Below are 16,910 nucleotides of genomic sequence, written 5' to 3'. Positions count from 1 at the left end.
ACATGGTGCTGTTCTAACAGGAGCGTATGCGTCGCGTTGCGTCGCGGCAAAACGGACGCCTCTGGTCGAGTCAGGAGGCTTTGAAGCCTCCTATTCTCGTCTATGGTGCCGCTCCGCAAACGCCCGGCCGGCGTTTGCAACGCGGTTGCGGGGTGTTTGCGGAGCGATAACACCACTCAAATGCATTATAGGCGTTTGTGGGGCGTTATTAACGCTCGACAAACGCCTAGCAACCGCCGCTAAACCGCGCATGCGGCGTTTGCCGAGCGTTAAAAACGCTCCGCAAACACCGGACCAACGCTTGCCAAACGCTATAGGGGCGTTTGGCAAGCGTTGGCAAAACAGCCTAGTGTGAACGAGCCCTGACGATTGTTCGGTCATGGAACGCTGCACCCAAATTACATCTATGTCCTTTTTTCCCCACAAATAGAGCTTTCTTTTGGTGATATTTGATCGCCTGTGCGGTTATTTTTTTGCGCTATAAACAAAAAAAGACCGATAATTTCGAGAAAAAAAAGCAATATTTTTTTTTTTATATTAAACATGTCCAGGAAAAAAAATTAACAAATCAAATTTCGTCATAAATTTAGGCCAAAATGTATTCTGCTCCGTGTCTTTGCTAAGAAAGATCCCAATACGTGTAAATTAATTGGTTTACGTGAAAGTTATAGTGTTGACAAATGGCAGCATATAATGGAATTTTTATTTTTTATACTAGTAATTATTATTATTATTATTATACAGTATTTATAAAGCGCCAATAGTTCGCTCAGCGCTGTACATTACAGAGGGGGACAGAACATGTGACAGAACAATACCAATACAATGCAAAACATGAGGGGATCGAGGGCCCTGCTCTTTCAAACTTACAATCTAGTAATGGCGGCAATCAGCGACTTACAGCGGGACTGTGGCGGGCATTCTGACACCGGGGCCACACCAAGTTTGGAGGTCTTTAGCTATTGACTCTGCAGACAGTTGGCGACTTTTGCGCACTGTGCGCTTCAGCATGCGCTGACCCCGCCCTGTCATGTGACGTGCCCTACCACTTGGTGGCTGAGTGGCTGTTGTTCCCAGTGGCTTCCACTTTGTTATAATACCACTAACAGTTGAGCGTGGAATATTTAGTAGCCAGGAAATGTCACGGATGGATTTATTGCACAGGTGGCCACCTATCACGGGACCACGCTTGGAGTCACTGAGCTCCTGAGAGCGACCCATTCTTTCACCAATGTTTGTAGAAGCAGTCTGCATGCCTAGGGGCTTGATTGTATACACCTGTGTCCATGGAGGGGATTGGAACACCTGAATCACATGATTTGGAGGGGATTGGAACACCTGAATCACATGATTTGGAGGGGATTGGAACACCTGAATCACATGATTTGGAGGGGATTGGAACACCTGAATCACGATTTGGAGGGGATTGGAACACCTGAATCACATGATTTGGAGGGGATTGGAACACCTGAATCACATGATTTGGAGGGGATTGGAACACCTGAATCACGATTTGGAGGGGATTGGAACACCTGAATCACGATTTGGAGGGGATTGGATCACCTGAATCACATGATTTGGAGGGGATTGGAACACCTGAATCACATGATTTGGAGGGGATTGGAACACCTGAATCACATGATTTGGAGGGGATTGGAACACCTGAATCACATGATTTGGAGGGGATTGGAACACCTGAATCACATGATTTGGAGGGGATTGGAACACCTGAATCACGATTTGGAGGGGATTGGAACACCTGAATCACATGATTTGGAGGGGATTGGAACACCTGAATCACGATTTGGAGGGGATTGGAACACCTGAATCACGATTTGGAGGGGATTGGATCACCTGAATCACATGATTTGGAGGGCGGGCACAATACTGTTTGTAATATAGTGTATGTGAATTGGATGTATTTTGAACCACATCTGATTCGCATGACGTGAACCTGCAGCCTCTTCTATGGCACCGATTTACATGTGTGCCGCAGTGCAATTTAAAAAACAAAAAAGAGTCCAGTACGATTTCCAGGCTGGTTCAGGTGCCATTTCCAATGTCATACACTTTACAATTCGTATTGGAATTGCACGTGAACTGCTGAACAAAGCCGCACCAGACAGGGCTACAAGCGCGCTGTCAAAACCGGCCAGAGCATACATGAACCCGGGCTTATAAAGCCCCAGATAGCATTTTAAAAACCAACAGGGGTTCTAATCCGCACCCACTCCATAGAAAACTACCACAACAAGTAACATTTGCTTTGGCTGTACATTGAGAAAAGAAAAAGGTTCTCCCGCTCTACCTTGTCTATTGATCCACAATGGGGTTGAGTTCCAGTATTTATTGAGTCCAAAAGCTTATATCACAAGGTCAGCCGACGCGTTTCGCCCGAGTGCAGCCTTCATCATAGCTGACCCCTATAAACAAACATCCAATTACTCCCCGCCCCCAGGGGAGGGGTCATACCTACAACACCAAACACTGGTGTGACCTACAGACACAATTTGACATTCTGCTATCCTAGACGAGGTAAAAACAAAAATCGACGTCCCGCGTACAAACCGAGAGGAAACAATGTAACAAAAATCACAAAATAAAATGATACATCAGAATCAATGTGGCACACATTTCAGTTCAGCACTGAGTACAGACAGAGACATGAGGAATGCTGGGACTTGTAGTACAGGACACGGGGGAATGCTGGGACTTGTAGTACAGGACACGGGGGAATGCTGGGACTTGTAGCACAGGACATAGACGAAATCCAGGGATTGTAGTACAGGGCGCGGGGGGATGCTGGGACCTGTAGGACAGGGACACGGGGGAATGCTGGGACCTGTAGGACAGGGACACGGGGGAATGCTGGGACTTTTAGGACAGGACACGGGGGAATGCTGGGACTTGTAGGACAGGGACACGGGGGAATGCTGGGACTTGTAGGACAGGGACACGGGGGAATGCTGGGACTTGTAGGACAGGGACACGGGGGAATGCTGGGACTTGTAGGACAGGGACACGGGGGAATGCTGGGACTTGTAGGACAGGGACACGGGGGAATGCTGGGACTTTTAGGACAGGACACGGGGGAATGCTGGGACTTTTAGGACAGGAACACGGGGGAATGCTGGGACTTATAGGACAGGACACAGGGAAATGCTGGGACCTGTAGTGCAGGACACGGGGGAATGCTGGGACCTGTAGTGCAGGACACGGGGGAATGCTGGGACCTGTAGTGCAGGACACGGGGGAATGCTGGGACCTGTAGTGCAGGACACGGGGGAATGCTGGGACCTGTAGTGCAGGACACGGGGGAATGCTGGGACTTGTAGTGTTACCTGAGTACGGGTACAGAGACACGGCCCAGCGTACAGTCAAAGCCAGCAGCACACATACAGCTGTCACAACCCCCTCCATGTCTTCCGCCTCAGCTCTCCGCTACACGTCATCAGACGGCGCCTCCATTACGTCACCGAACTGCCGGGACGCCGCGTCTCTGTTGCCTCGGAAACGAGGGGGTGGGGGTCTTTTTCTCCAAAACATTTTCATATGAATGATATGCTGTGTTTTCTCCCCGTATTGTCTAAGAGAAGTGTGAAATATAAAACACCGGCCGGGTTATAGTACACGGTGCTGCGGGGAGGTTTGCCCTCACCCAATATGGTGCCTGCTGACATCCATCTGCTCTGTTCTCGGGTTTTGCCCTCACTAAAAATGGCGCCTTGACACAATGAAACCTGTAGTAAAGCTGGCTTTATTGCAAATTTATCAAAGAAAATCAATAAACAAAATAATGTCACTATTTAGGACGCACATTACCAGAGTTCGGGCTCCTTTACGTTTGCGTTACTCTCTGAAGAACAATCCATGGCGGATCACCTTTCAGACGGGTGACTGGAAGGCGATATGTCGCCCTGGGTTAACCCTGTAAATCCTGCACCACCGCACTGCAGTCTGGGGATGTGGCCCTATGCATTTGAATAGGTTTGTGCCCACCAGACTTAACTTCCTGCAGCATGTGCATACCGCCTATTTTTGGTTGGGGAGGGTGATAAAGCCGCAGTTCAACCACCTGTTTTAACGCCCTCCTTTCCACCCGGGCCACAAGTGTAAACTTATACATTCAGAGAGACAACACCCCATTTTAAGAATAATATATGTGGAATATTTCATGTCTGCTGGAGCCGATAATACGAGGGACGTTTAATTTTCCAGATATAATAAAGGATGCTAGCGGGGCGGTACTACACATAGTAATAGGTGGCAAATGTGTCCTATTACCTATAGGCGGCACACATGTCGCGGGCCAGTCCAGAGACCATTAACCAAGATGGCAGACACCAGTGTTAGTGCGTCCATAGAACAGCGTGTGGTGATGACGTTTCTTGTGAACGAAGGCATAAAACTCGCGGATATCTATAGAAGACTTCAAGCACAGTACAGTGATGAGACGCTCAGCCGCAGGAAGACATTTGAATGGTGTAAATGTTTCAAAGATGGCGGTTCGTCTGTTAGTGACCATCCCGGCCGTGGTGGTTCCCAGCAGTGAACATTCAGCGTATGGAACGCCTGATCCTGGATAATCGACGCATAACCTGTCCTGAAATTGCACAAGAGATAAATCTTTCTGTGCGAATGGTGAACAGAATGATGATGAAGTGAAGTCGGCTGTCTTAGGATGGTTCAGATCTATTGACAAATCTTTCTATGCCGAAGCTTTCCAGGCATCAGTTAAATGCTGGGATAAGTGTATAAATGTAGCAGGGGAGAATGTCAAAAAATAAATGCAGTTTCCACTCCTTGAAATTTGGCATGCTGGCTGCTTCCACAAACATTGGTGAAAGAATGGGTCGCTCTCAGGAGCTCAGTGACTCCAAGCGTGGTCCCGTGATAGGTTGCCACCTGTGCAATAAGTCCATCCGTGACATTTCCTGGCTACTAAATATTCCACGCTCAACTGTTAGTGGGATTATAACAAAATGGAAGCAACTGGGAACAACAGCAATTCAGCCACCAAGTGGTAGGCCACATCACATGACAGAGCGGGGTCAGCGCATGCTGAAGCGCACAGTGCACAGAAGTTGCCAACTGTCTGCAGAGTCAATAGCTAAAGACCTCCAAACTTGGTGTGGCCTTAAGATGAGCCCAACAACAGTGTGTAGAGAGCTTCTTGGAATGGGTTTCCATGGCCGAGCAGCTGAATCCAAGCCTTACATCACCAAGTGCAATGCAAAGCGTCGGATGCCGTGGTGTGAAGTGTGCCGCCACTGGACTCTAGAGCAGCGGAGACGTGTTCTCCGGAGTGACCAATCACGCTTCTCTGTCTGGCAATTGAATGGACATGTCTGGGTTTGGCGGTTGCCTGGAGAACAGTACTTGCCTGACTGCATTGTGCCAAGTGTGAAGTTTGGTGGAGGGGGTATGGCGTGGGGTTGCTTTTCAGGGGTTGGGTTTGGCCCTTTAGTTCCTTTAGTTCCAGTGAAGGGAACTCTTAAGGCGTCAGCATACCAAGACATTTTGGACAATTTCATGCTCCCAACTTTGTGGGAAGAGTTTGGGGATGGCCCCTTCCTGTTTCAACATGACTGCGCACCAGTGCACAAGGCAAGGTCTATAAAGACATGGAGGAGCCAGTTTGCGGTGGAGGAACTTGACTGGCCTGCACAGAGTCCTGACCTCAACCCCATACAACACCTTTGGGATGAATTAGAGCGGAGACTGCGAGCCAGACCTTCTCATCCAACATCAGTGCCTGACCTCACAAATGTGCTTCTGGAAGAATGGTCAAACCTTGTGGACAGCCTTCCCAGAAGAGCTGAAGCTGTTATAGATGCAAAGGGTGAGCCAACTCAATATTGAATCCTACAGACTAATGCCATTAAAGTTCATATGCGTGTAAAGGCAGGCGTCCCAATACTTTTGGCAATATAGTGTATATTTATAAAAGTAAAAACAGGTGCTCAATTTTTATTCAAAACTAATAACTGTTTCTGAGTAGTTTTGGATGGTCTGGTGGTCACCATGGTACAGTTTTACAGGAACCTTTAAAAACACATTTTGCTGACATACATTTTTTTGTGGTTAAATATCCTTTTATTTAGAGTTTAAGGTATTTCAGTGCAAAGGCATGAAATAACATTAGAAAACAATAAACAGAAACATGCCATGTTTTATTCCTTCCAAGCAGATAAAAGCGGCAGACAAAGCATATGAAAAAAACAGATGAGACAGCATGTAATGAGTAGAATAAGTTGCCAGCTTCGCCATGCATACAACAATCAATACTGAGCCAATAACACAATTACGGCATTAAGGTACAACAGGGAAAATGGAAGGGAGGGAGAAAGGGTGAGATAGAGAAAAAAAAGAGGGTATAAATAAGCAATCCAAGAAACACCCAAAAAGTCACCATAAGTGAAAGAAATAAACAAGGCCAATTACTGGGAGATTAGAGCTCGAAAATTGACACTATAATCCCTCTAACATGTCCAAATGATGCTGACTTTTTTGGGGTTGGGACTGTCTTCTGTAACCAATATCTCTATTGCTGCTATCTCATTATGTATTTGGGCCCATTCCAGTAGACTGGGTGGGGTGGGGGGTGGAATTTCCAGTGTCATGAAATAGCAGTTTGAGCTGCCAGTAGGCATTGCCGCAGGATGCCCTTTTTGACTGTGGAGATAGACCCAGAGATTATCAACACCAGAGCCACTGCTGGAGATTCCTGTATGTTAGAAATACTCATCGAGTTGCAAGAAGTAAACATTTTTTTGCGAGATTAAACTGCAACCGCACCAAATATGTAATGGGGAGCCTACCTCCTCCCTACACCTCCGACACTCATTTGGAAAGGAAGGGTACATCTGATGGATGTCTACTGGGCTCCGGTACCACAGGAACAATTTTATAGCTTTTTTCTTGTAAGTAGGAGGACATAGACAGCTTATGAGTAAAAATGAACATTTATTCCAATCCTCTGAAGAAAAAGGAGAAGGGAAGATTCCAACATGCATTATTTTGTATTTTGCATGATGAGACACATTGGTGGCCCTCTAGACAATAACAGTTTTTATCAAACCACACTTTATTTTGAGAAACTTTTTGATATTCCTGTTCTATGATCTCTTTTCTATTAATTAACCTGTCATCCAACAAAGAATGCCAATAGAACATGTACCAGTAAAGAAGACAGTAAATATTTACCTCTCTGGTTGCCCTTACCACTGAACAAGAGTAATTCCCAGCTGAATCCTTCTCCTAAGTTTGACACTTCTAGTATCCCCTCTACAGGGCAAAAAGGGGTAGGGGTAGGCAAGAGGAACCATAAAGAGCAGCTCTTGTCAAGAAAGTGTTGGTCCCTGAAGAAGACTTCAGTGGCCAGTGATTTCTCTTCAAGGGAGTGACAGGGGCAGCAGTAGAGGCACGTTTTCGATTTCTTTTTTTACATGGCTGTCAACGGAACAGGTAGTAACAGAAAGTCTCCCCATTTTGTGTAACAGGCAGAAAAACCTCAAGTATGTCACCGTGACAAAGGGGTCTTCAAAAACATCATTGGACTTTTCTGTGCCAAGCAATGTTAATATGAACTTCAAATGTTGATGTGCTGACCATTCTCTGCTTGGCTGGAAGGCAGTCATGCCACAAGGCACCTGTAGTGGAAAGGTTCTTGTCTGTAGAGCTGCTGAGGAACAGTCCCTATCAGGGGCGGACTGACCATTTGGAAACTCGGGCACTGCCCGAGGGCCCAGGGTTAGTAGGGGAGATGTTCCTGGCACCTTTTTCATAGGCTTTTTTGAATTTGGGCAAGGACACAGGGGCCCCATGATCCCCTATTGCCCGGGGGCCCCATGAGTTGTCAGTCCACCCCTGCTTGTAATACAAGCCTTTTTGCTACATACTGTATAGTATGAGTTTGTGAGTTATACCCTGTCTCTACACTTTTGATCTAGACCAGCAGTTTGTTTTAAAAACCATTAAAAAAATATTGCTTGTTTGTTCTCAAATTTCAAAAGCCTCTTAATAATTTTTCTATTTGGCTTGAATATTGTAGCTTTATAAACACAAACAGAAATAATAGGGCAAATGTCAGCAAACTCCCATCCCATCATGCTTATCATTGCAGCCTGGGTGTGATAACCAGAAGGGATCAAATTATGGTCAGAGCTGAGAAGCTCTGCAGACCAGCCCTGTGGAATTTCCCCCTGCTTTAGAACTTTGGAGAAAGGTCTAGAAGCAGTGGTTGGATCTGAGGAGTGGCTAGTCTGTACTCTTGGAGGATCCTGACCAATCCCCAACAGCAGGCTTGGCAAGGGGCCAGGACAACCTTTCAGAGTAACAGAAACTACTCAGCAGGAGGGAGGAGAGTTTGGGTGGAAGAAGAAGATGTGAGGCTGAGAAGCAGCAGCCTGGGAGGGGGCCCAGATGGGAGAGGGGCTCACCTCCAGACAGGAGGACCTGAGAAGGATGAAAGCTTAGGCAGTGCCCGAGTTTCCAAATGGTCAGTCCGCCCCTGATTACAAGTGAATACTGCAGGCATAGTGCCAAGGTGTGCAGCAAAAAGGATACAGGAAAAATCCAGACTCCTGCAATTGTTTGTTTTAGTGTTGCATTGAGTGGGAAAGAGTTAAGATGTATGTCTTTATTTCTGTCTGTGATCTTATTAGAGGGAGGTTCCCTTATTTCCTGTCTCTATGACAACCATATGGGAGGTCACAGACTGCAATAAAAAATAAAAAGTATGGCCAAAAATTTTGAAACATACTTTATATACATTTTTGTATGTGTACCGATGGAAAGATTGAAAGGAAGTGAGTGAAAATCTCTGTAATAGGCATACAGACAGCAACAAACAACCCTTCCCTGCTTTATCCAAAACAAAATAAAATGTTTAAGCTGGGGTTGGGCATTAAAACATGGCAGAATTTAAAGAGGGACACATTGGTTGGTGGGAGTAGTGGACTTGACCCCCAGAAAACTTGAATAAATAGTTAGAATTGCAAAATGTAAAAATGTAAAATACAGAAAACAGAAGCAGAAATTATAATTATTGGTAAGACAGATCCACAATTTGACATCTGTGGTAACTTGGACACCATCAGCTGGCAAGTATTGAAGAAGATAATACTCGAAAAGGTAGGGACTCCTTGTTTCAGTTGAGATAAGCCAGAATCATAGTTGTCTACATAAACCTCCATCCTCCCCACTCCATATTTCTAATAATGATGTGGTGTTTACAGATACATCAGGGCCTAATCATGTGTCTGTGGACTCTTGTGAAAACCTCAGTCTATTTCTTCAGGGTAATTTTGCCTATAATTTGGTTACATCCCACCTTCCTTATCTTGGAATTTTAAACACAGAAGAGACTTTATTTGCTGCCAATTACACAACTCTTCAGAGCAAAGGACATCCGCCGTTGAATCTTGGAGGAATTACCAGATATCCTTCACAATCCTCTCTCTAAGGGTGTAGTATCCTCGATTTATAATGCTCTCCAGGAGGGTGACTTTGTATTTCCTCTGCCTTATATTTCTCTTTGGGAAAAAGATTTGGGTATTTCTCTTAAGTTGCACCAATGGATCCAGATCTGAGACACGACTGGGCACGCATTGCTGAACAAACAATCAAAACAACTATAAATTATTGCTTAAACATCTGACTCCCCAGACTGACCACATTGGTTTTGAGCACTTTAGACAATTGTTTTCAGGATTTTTGGAGCAGCTGGCACTTTTGCACATACTGTATATGATGGGACTGCCTTAGAATCAAACACTAACACTTTTGAACAAGGGTCTACCAATTAGTATATATTGTTCTAGGCTCCAGTATCCTGAAGAATCCCAATATAGTACTATTAAATCTTAAACCACCAGACTGTACCATCGGACAATTTAGACTCCTAACCAGGGGCGGACTGACAACTCATGGGGCCCCCAGGCAATAGGGGATCATGGGGCCCCTGTGTCCCAAACTCAAAAAAGCCTATGAAAAAGGTACCAGGGGCATCTCATGGGGCCCCCTACTGACCCCGGGCCCTCGGGCAGTGCCCGAGTTTCCAAATGGTCAGTCCGCCCCTGCTCCTAACCTACATTCAACTGCCAAGCAGACCTTGGTCAAGGCTTGGTGGCCTGATACCCCAACAGTTACACAGATTAGAAAAAATGTAGCAGTTGTAAGCTGTTTAATAAAATGCTGGAACACATTTTTCAGGACAAGTAAAAAAATCTGTACTGAGGGTCAAGGCACAGTTTTGTGTGGCAATGTCTGTGACGGTCCAACTCCAACGCCCCTTTCTCATCCCAATTTCACACCTCCCATAGTCTCTCTCTCTGCTTATCTTCTTTACGTTGCTCTCTTCTATTTCTTGAGTATTTTCTTTCCCTGCATGGTGCCCAGATTTGAAATTCTCCCCACTGCGGTTTTAAAGGTCCCACTGCTTTTTTAAAGGTGCACTAAGCCAGTTGTTAGTAGGCAACAAATATGGTTTGCGTCGTGACGTGTTCCATTTCTAACCATTGTACCAACCATCAATGCATTGCTAAGGGGCTTGCACACTAACACCACACATAGTAGCTCATTACACTTGCACCTGGATTTGGCCTAAGTATAGTATGCAGTGATGTGCACTTCCATATTTTTAAAGTTATCCTGTGCCTCTGCATGTTGTTTATCAAATATTTTCAATCAAAACTTACTGAAACTAAAAACCTTAGCTTGAGAGATCTAAGGTAAATTGGGATTGACAAGTAAGATAGCCTCATTCAGTCACTAATGTTGGATCCAGACAATATATAGTTCACCTTTTACTCCCTGCTCCATGCCACAAATATGAAGGATTCAAAAGAAGTATCTGTTTCCCATTGAAAACAGACACTTTCCCATGCGAACCAGCCTAATGGTAATTTCACTTTTGGGCTGGTGCATTTACTTTTTGATTGCCTTAGAACAGGGATCTCTAAACATTCTAAACAAAGGGCCAGTTTACTGTCTGTCAGACTTTAGGGGGGCTGGTCTTTGGCCATTGGGAGTTGAAATTGTGCTGGTGTCAGTGGGAATAAACAATTCAAATTTGGTATCAGGGGGAGGAATAGTGCCCCATTGCTGGTGTCAGTGGGAGGAATAGTGCCCTATCGTTGGTGTCAGTTTGAGTGCCTCATCATTGGTGTCAGTGGGAAGAGTAGTGCCCTGTTGTTGGTGTCAGTGGGAGAGATTGGGCCCCACTGTTTGTGTCAATGGGCATCATTGCTGATATCAGTAGCTGGAATTATGTCACATTGTTGGTGTCAGTGGGAAAAATAGTGTCTTGTATCAGTGGGAGGAAAAGTGCCTCAAGGGCCAGATAAAGGCAAGCAAAGGGCCAGATCCGGCCCCTGGGCCACAGTTTGGAGACCACTGCCTTAGAACACACATATAGTGTATGCAAGGAGGATCGCCATTAGGCTGGTAAGCATTATCTACATGGAACACTGGAGCTATTTTTGTATTTACTTATGAATCAAGTATATTATATATACAGTTAGGGCCATATATATTTGGACACAGGCACAATTTTAGTTTTTTTCAGATATTTACCAAAACATATTCAAGCTTCCTTAGTGCATTGCTAAAGATACTGTATATACTATGACCTATACCAGGGCTGGATTAGCATAGGTGCAGCTCCAGGCCCCTGCCTTAATAAAGGCCCAGCCGCCCAAATAGAACAAGCTGAGCATGAAAAGAAATGGGCAGACGGGCTAGAGATCTCCCCTGACCGGCCCTGCATTCTGCACATACTGCCTGGGCTGGGTGTCAGAATAACAGGGGCCGGGTGGGCAGTCCTAACGGAAGCCTGGCATTCAGCTTCCGTAATGCTGTGTAAGGCCTGCACGGTTGCGCTTACCCACCTTATCTCATAGCTCTTGCTGAAGCCTGGAACTTCCGTTGAGTTGGGCCTGTGTGGTTATGCCCTTTTTCCTCAAGACCCACGCCGACGCATGGCCCACCAAAATCCTCAGCACCCAGCCCATGATGTTCTTAATCCGGTCTTGACCTATGCCCAACATGAACTCTTTGGAACGCTTCCTTTTTTCTTACAAATTGGCATCATTAAGATGCTCCAGGAGTTAGCTTACATTTATTTGTTGTACCTATTTGGTAGATCTGTCTACTAGCGTATTCTCCTAATATCTTCAGCTGTGGTTCTGTTGGCCTTTGTGGTTGCATCTCTTTATTGGGGCAGACTCAAATCCACTTGAGATGGATGACGGCAATTGATGAGATGCCTTCAGACCCTGGATTGTTTCTAATTGTATCTTGGCTGGTTAATTTTTGTCCATAACAATTTGTATGTAAGTACATGTCGGATGACTCAAGAGATCTTGATATTCATTTTTTGTGAGGTCTTGACTTATAATGATTCAGGTGTCTGTTTATGACACAGAGAATAGCTGTGATTCAACGGATCTCAGCTATTCTCTGGTCATTCACAGTTTATGACACTCAGGAGATCATGTCAGCCCTTCGCTGGAGATCTGTGTTCTCCCTCCAGATTCTCCAGCCCAGAGCTGGAGAATCAGAGGGACCGCAAACTAAGCAGAGATAATTTACCTCTGTTTAGTAAACTGATCTTTTACTGTAATCTCGCGAGATTATAGTAAAATCAGCTGTTTTCCAGAGTTTGTAGACCGTTCTCCAGCGTTTGGAGATCGTTCTCCCTTCGTTCGGAGAACTGCTTCATAAACTGCATTCACAGGAGAACTGTGTTCTCCGAGAATGCCGGAGAACTGAGCAGCGATCTATTACCGCTGGTTCATAAATGGACACCTAAATCTTTTTGCAGACCCTTTACTAGATATGCACCGAGGAAGAGGAGAGGGGAATCATCTTGAAATGTGTTGGGTGTTATGCCCTACTGGGGACTACTGTGGAATGTATATGCAACATATGATAATGTGATGTCCCCTTAAGAGGACTGTTTGAGTATTTTACTGCCATGTTGCATCTTGTAGATCAGGGGTCTCTAAATTTTCTAAACAATGGATCAGATTACTGTACTTCAGACTTTAGGGGGGCCAGCTTGTGGACAGTGAGAGTAGTAAATGCCCTAGTGTCAGTGTGAGTAAACAATGCCTCATGATGGGTGGTTACATAGCATTTCTGTTCAGATAAAAGAGTAATAGCGCCCCATCATTGGTGTCAGTGGTAGGAATAGTGTTCCATCATTTATACCAATGTAAGGAATTATGCCCCATTGCTGGTGTCAGTGGGAGAAATTATGCACCATCACTGGTGTCAGTGGAAAGAATAGTGCTCCATTGTTGGTATCAGTGGGAAAAATAGTGCTCCGTCGTTGGTGTCAGTGGAAAGAATAGTGCCTCATTGTTGGTGTCAGTGGGAGGAATTATGCCCCACTGTTGTTGTCCACAACAATTTGTATGTAAGTACATGTCAGATGACTCAAGAGATCTTTATGTTCATTTGCGAGGATCAAACAGTGGAAAGAATAGTGCCTCATTGTTGGTGTCAGTGGAAGGAATGGTGCCTCATGGTTATTATTAGTAGGAGGATTAGTGCCTTGTATCAATGGGAGGAATAATGCCCCAAGGGCCACATAAAGGCAAGCAAAGGGCCGCTTTTGGCCCACCTCCACAGCTTGGAGACCACTGTTGTAGACCTATAAAATGCCACTCGATATGTTTTATATGTTGAAAGTTTGTAAATAACTGTTTTAATTTTTTTACTATGCGTTGCCTTTAAACATCACATAGGAAACAGATGCTTCTTTTATATTAAGTAGGGATGTGGGTAGTGCATATTAGTTTTAGCGGTTATATCAGTTTCTCTTCACCAAATATGAAGGTTTGGTCAAGCCAGGCCTTTATGTTCATGCCTGAATCCCATTTGGAGTGCCTACAAAGGAATGGAAGGTATGTAGTAGCTTAGGAACAGAATCAAAACTATGGTGTGGTTCTCTAGTAGTCCAGAGAGCAGATAGGATCAGTGGTATGAGGTCTACAGAATGATAGTCATTAAAAATTGCTGTTACCCTCATTATCCTATTACTTTACAAAATGTTGGGCAGATCAAACAATTCCTGTACATCTATTCCATCTTCATATTTAGCTGCATATCTAAATACAGCTCCGGTTCTATTGTAGGCCATTGGCCGTAGTATGCAAAACGAGAGGGAGGGGACAAAGTCAGCAGTTCTAATAGAGTATTAGACGATGAGGTCCAGGCAGAGTTAACTTCAGTCATGTCAGTACTGCGGGGTATGACGGTGGGTGAAGTTCCTCCAGCAATAGTAGTGTGAATGCCAAAGAACGCTCACAAGAGCCTTCTCCGTCTTCTAGGGTTTCTGGCCTCGCTAGCTGCATTCTGTTCCCGGAGAAGATGTAAAAATGAGTATACGATTTCAAAGAGCTCGATCCCGTTCTGACATCAAAGGCCTTAGAAATGCCCTCACACACACATTACTCCAATAAACATGCCAACAGCCAAACTCAGCCCACCGTCCCCGTCAATGGGACTTGTTCTGCAAATCTTGACCACTACATTTTTACAAGCAATGTGGTTAGACACTGGACCTGGTGGATATCAGAGAGAGGCTCTCCTGCCTGATTTGAAAGTAAGGACACAACTTCATCTTTGTGGGTTTCCTCTGATGGGGCAAGCTGGGTAGATTAACCACATTAACAAGCTTTGGAGCTTTCTCTGTATTCCTTTACCACCGTCTAACAACCCATTAAGAGGGTGGGAAGTGGATGTTGGCCCAATGTGGTCTTTGTGTACTCCAAATTCTATAGCCGTCTTTTGTGATGGGCCCCTATATACCACAAGCCACTCTAGGGCATTCTACTGCTTTCTGAAAAAAATATTTGGATTTTAGCAATCATATTTTCAAGTGGGGTTGTTCATCCTAGGGTCTTGAGCTTAGTGTTTGAGGTATAAAAACTAGCTGTATGTAGACTTACCTAGTATATTGGAAGTATATGTATATCCAAAACCTTTTTTGAATAAAGTAGGGAAAGATTAGATCCACTGTCAGGTATTTCAAGTTGTCTGTGTCTCTGATTCAGGAAGATTCCCCATCTTTAATTGTTCTGGTGTCCACCAAAGAGAAAATGATGGGAAATCCAACAATTCCCAGCTGCCACTAGAACAAGACACATCTTCCAATAGGAACACCCATTCTGGAGGTACCTAAGTGGCAATTCCCCTAAGGCCGGCCATACATGGGTCGAAAATCGGACCTAAGAATAATCGGCCGATTTTCGCTCTGTTAGTGGGTCAATGGCACCGGCCGATTTTCGTGGTTCCTCCCCATTTCGGTGATCGGGCATGTTGGAAAATTGGTGAAAAACTACCGATTTTCGACTGATTTTTCCGAAAAGAATATGCGCATGAGCCCTGACCTGGAAGGAACAGAAGTTTTGCATGTTATATGGGGTGAACTTTATGACTTGGTCGGCCGATTTTCACTCTGTTAGTGGGTCAATGGCACCGGCCGATTTTCGTGGTTCCTCCCCTTTTCGGTGATCGGGCATGTTGGAAAATTGGTGAAAAACTACCGATTTTCTACTGATTTTTCCGAAAAGAATATGCGCATGAGCCCTGACCTGGAAGGAACAGAAGTTTTGCATGTTATATGGGGTGAACTTTATGACTTGATCGGCCGATTTTTTAAATCAACGAAGGCACCATCGGATTACCAAGCAAAAGACGTTTCCGAAAAATCGTTCGGAATTTGAACCATGTATGGCCTGCATTACTTTGTAGATATTTCCTCTCACTTCCTGTTGTGTCTCCAGGGCAGGAAGTGAAGGGAAAGCTCCTCGACGGGACATAGCAAAGTATAATCTGTCAGGTGTTTTGACTCTTCTGTATACAAAACTAGAAAAAACATTTTGTCTATAAATGTATTTTAATTGTTTTGAAAATTTACATTTCTATTGTGTAAGGGAAACTGCTCATAAAAAAGCTATCAACTATTTCCAGTGACCAAAAGCATCAAACAAATGTGGCTAAACCAATTTTTGACATAAAATATGCTTGTACAATAATCCTATAATGCTACAAAATGTTAAAATGTTGAAAATGCTTCTAGATGCCCTTGCATGCCAGTGTATGGCTGAACATGGAGAATGGGCCCAAATGGTATATTTTCATATAGATCGTAAGGATATGCAACAAGAAATGTTAACCCCCTTGGCAGTATTTCCGAGTGTAAAATTTCAGTACCAAGAGCGGTAACCCCGAGCTACACTCGGGCTTACCATGCGGTGTTGCTCAGGGAGTCCCTGCAGCGCTTACCTTGTCCTTCGCTCCCACGATGTGTCCCCTGCAGCGTCCCCGGCCATCTCCTCCGGCCAATTCCGGCATCCAGCTTCCGTGTTCCAGTCCCTGTGATGTTGGGACGTACGGGCGCCGGCGGCAAATTTGAAATTTTTAAAAAATGTAATTTTTTTAAAAATGATTATTATATAGTAAAACATTGCTGTTTCAATGCATTTCACATATATTTTGTCCCTACTGCTTTGTCCTGCGCACTGCCTACATTTTGACTGTTATTTCTGCCTGGAAACTGAGAAACGTCCATGGCGTCCAAAAAGTGTCCCTTTAGGTCAAAAGTGGTTTTAGACCGGCTAGAGAACAGCGATAGTAAATCAGAACCACTTGCAGAATTGAGTGATAATGATTCGTGGGGGAAATTCCTCATCAGACACTGAAAACGATTTTGTGACTTTGCTCAGCGATGTGCGAATTTGCCTCTGTATTTCAAATTTCAGTGTTTTTGGTTTGATTATATTATTGAATTAAATTTATTATTATTATATTATTATTTTTTATGATTATTAATTAAATTATAATTTATGATTTCGTGTTTCAAGTTTTATCATACCCGGGATGTTTACTAGACTCTT

At 44.4% G+C, this 16,910-nt stretch overlaps 1 protein-coding gene and 1 long non-coding RNA gene across 2 annotated transcripts in view; one reads left to right on the top strand and one right to left on the bottom strand.

The window, feature by feature from the left end:
• Nucleotides 1-3,569, bottom strand: part of ALG6 (ALG6 alpha-1,3-glucosyltransferase) — an 84,148-nt gene extending 80,579 nt beyond the window's left edge. Inside the window, exon 1 of the mRNA XM_089653381.1 lies at nucleotides 3,342-3,569. Within this exon, the coding sequence (XP_089509507.1) occupies nucleotides 3,342-3,420 (79 nt within the window). The 5' untranslated portion in view covers nucleotides 3,421-3,569. The remainder of the gene's footprint in view (nucleotides 1-3,341) is intronic.
• Nucleotides 3,570-14,510: 10,941 nt separating this feature from the next.
• The window catches only part of LOC149445783 (uncharacterized), a 500,460-nt gene continuing 498,060 nt past the window's right edge, over nucleotides 14,511-16,910 (top strand). The window contains exon 1 of the long non-coding RNA XR_016306320.1: nucleotides 14,511-14,614. This is a non-coding gene — a long non-coding RNA (uncharacterized LOC149445783). The remainder of the gene's footprint in view (nucleotides 14,615-16,910) is intronic.

This window comes from Staurois parvus, unplaced genomic scaffold (assembly GCF_062004578.1).
Source record: "Staurois parvus isolate SC_StPar_1 unplaced genomic scaffold, SC_StPar_1.0 ptg000709l, whole genome shotgun sequence".
Taxonomy (NCBI): Eukaryota; Metazoa; Chordata; class Amphibia; order Anura; family Ranidae; genus Staurois; species Staurois parvus.
The sequence above is the reverse complement of the archived record's forward strand: the minus strand, read 5'-3'. Positions and strand labels throughout refer to the sequence as shown.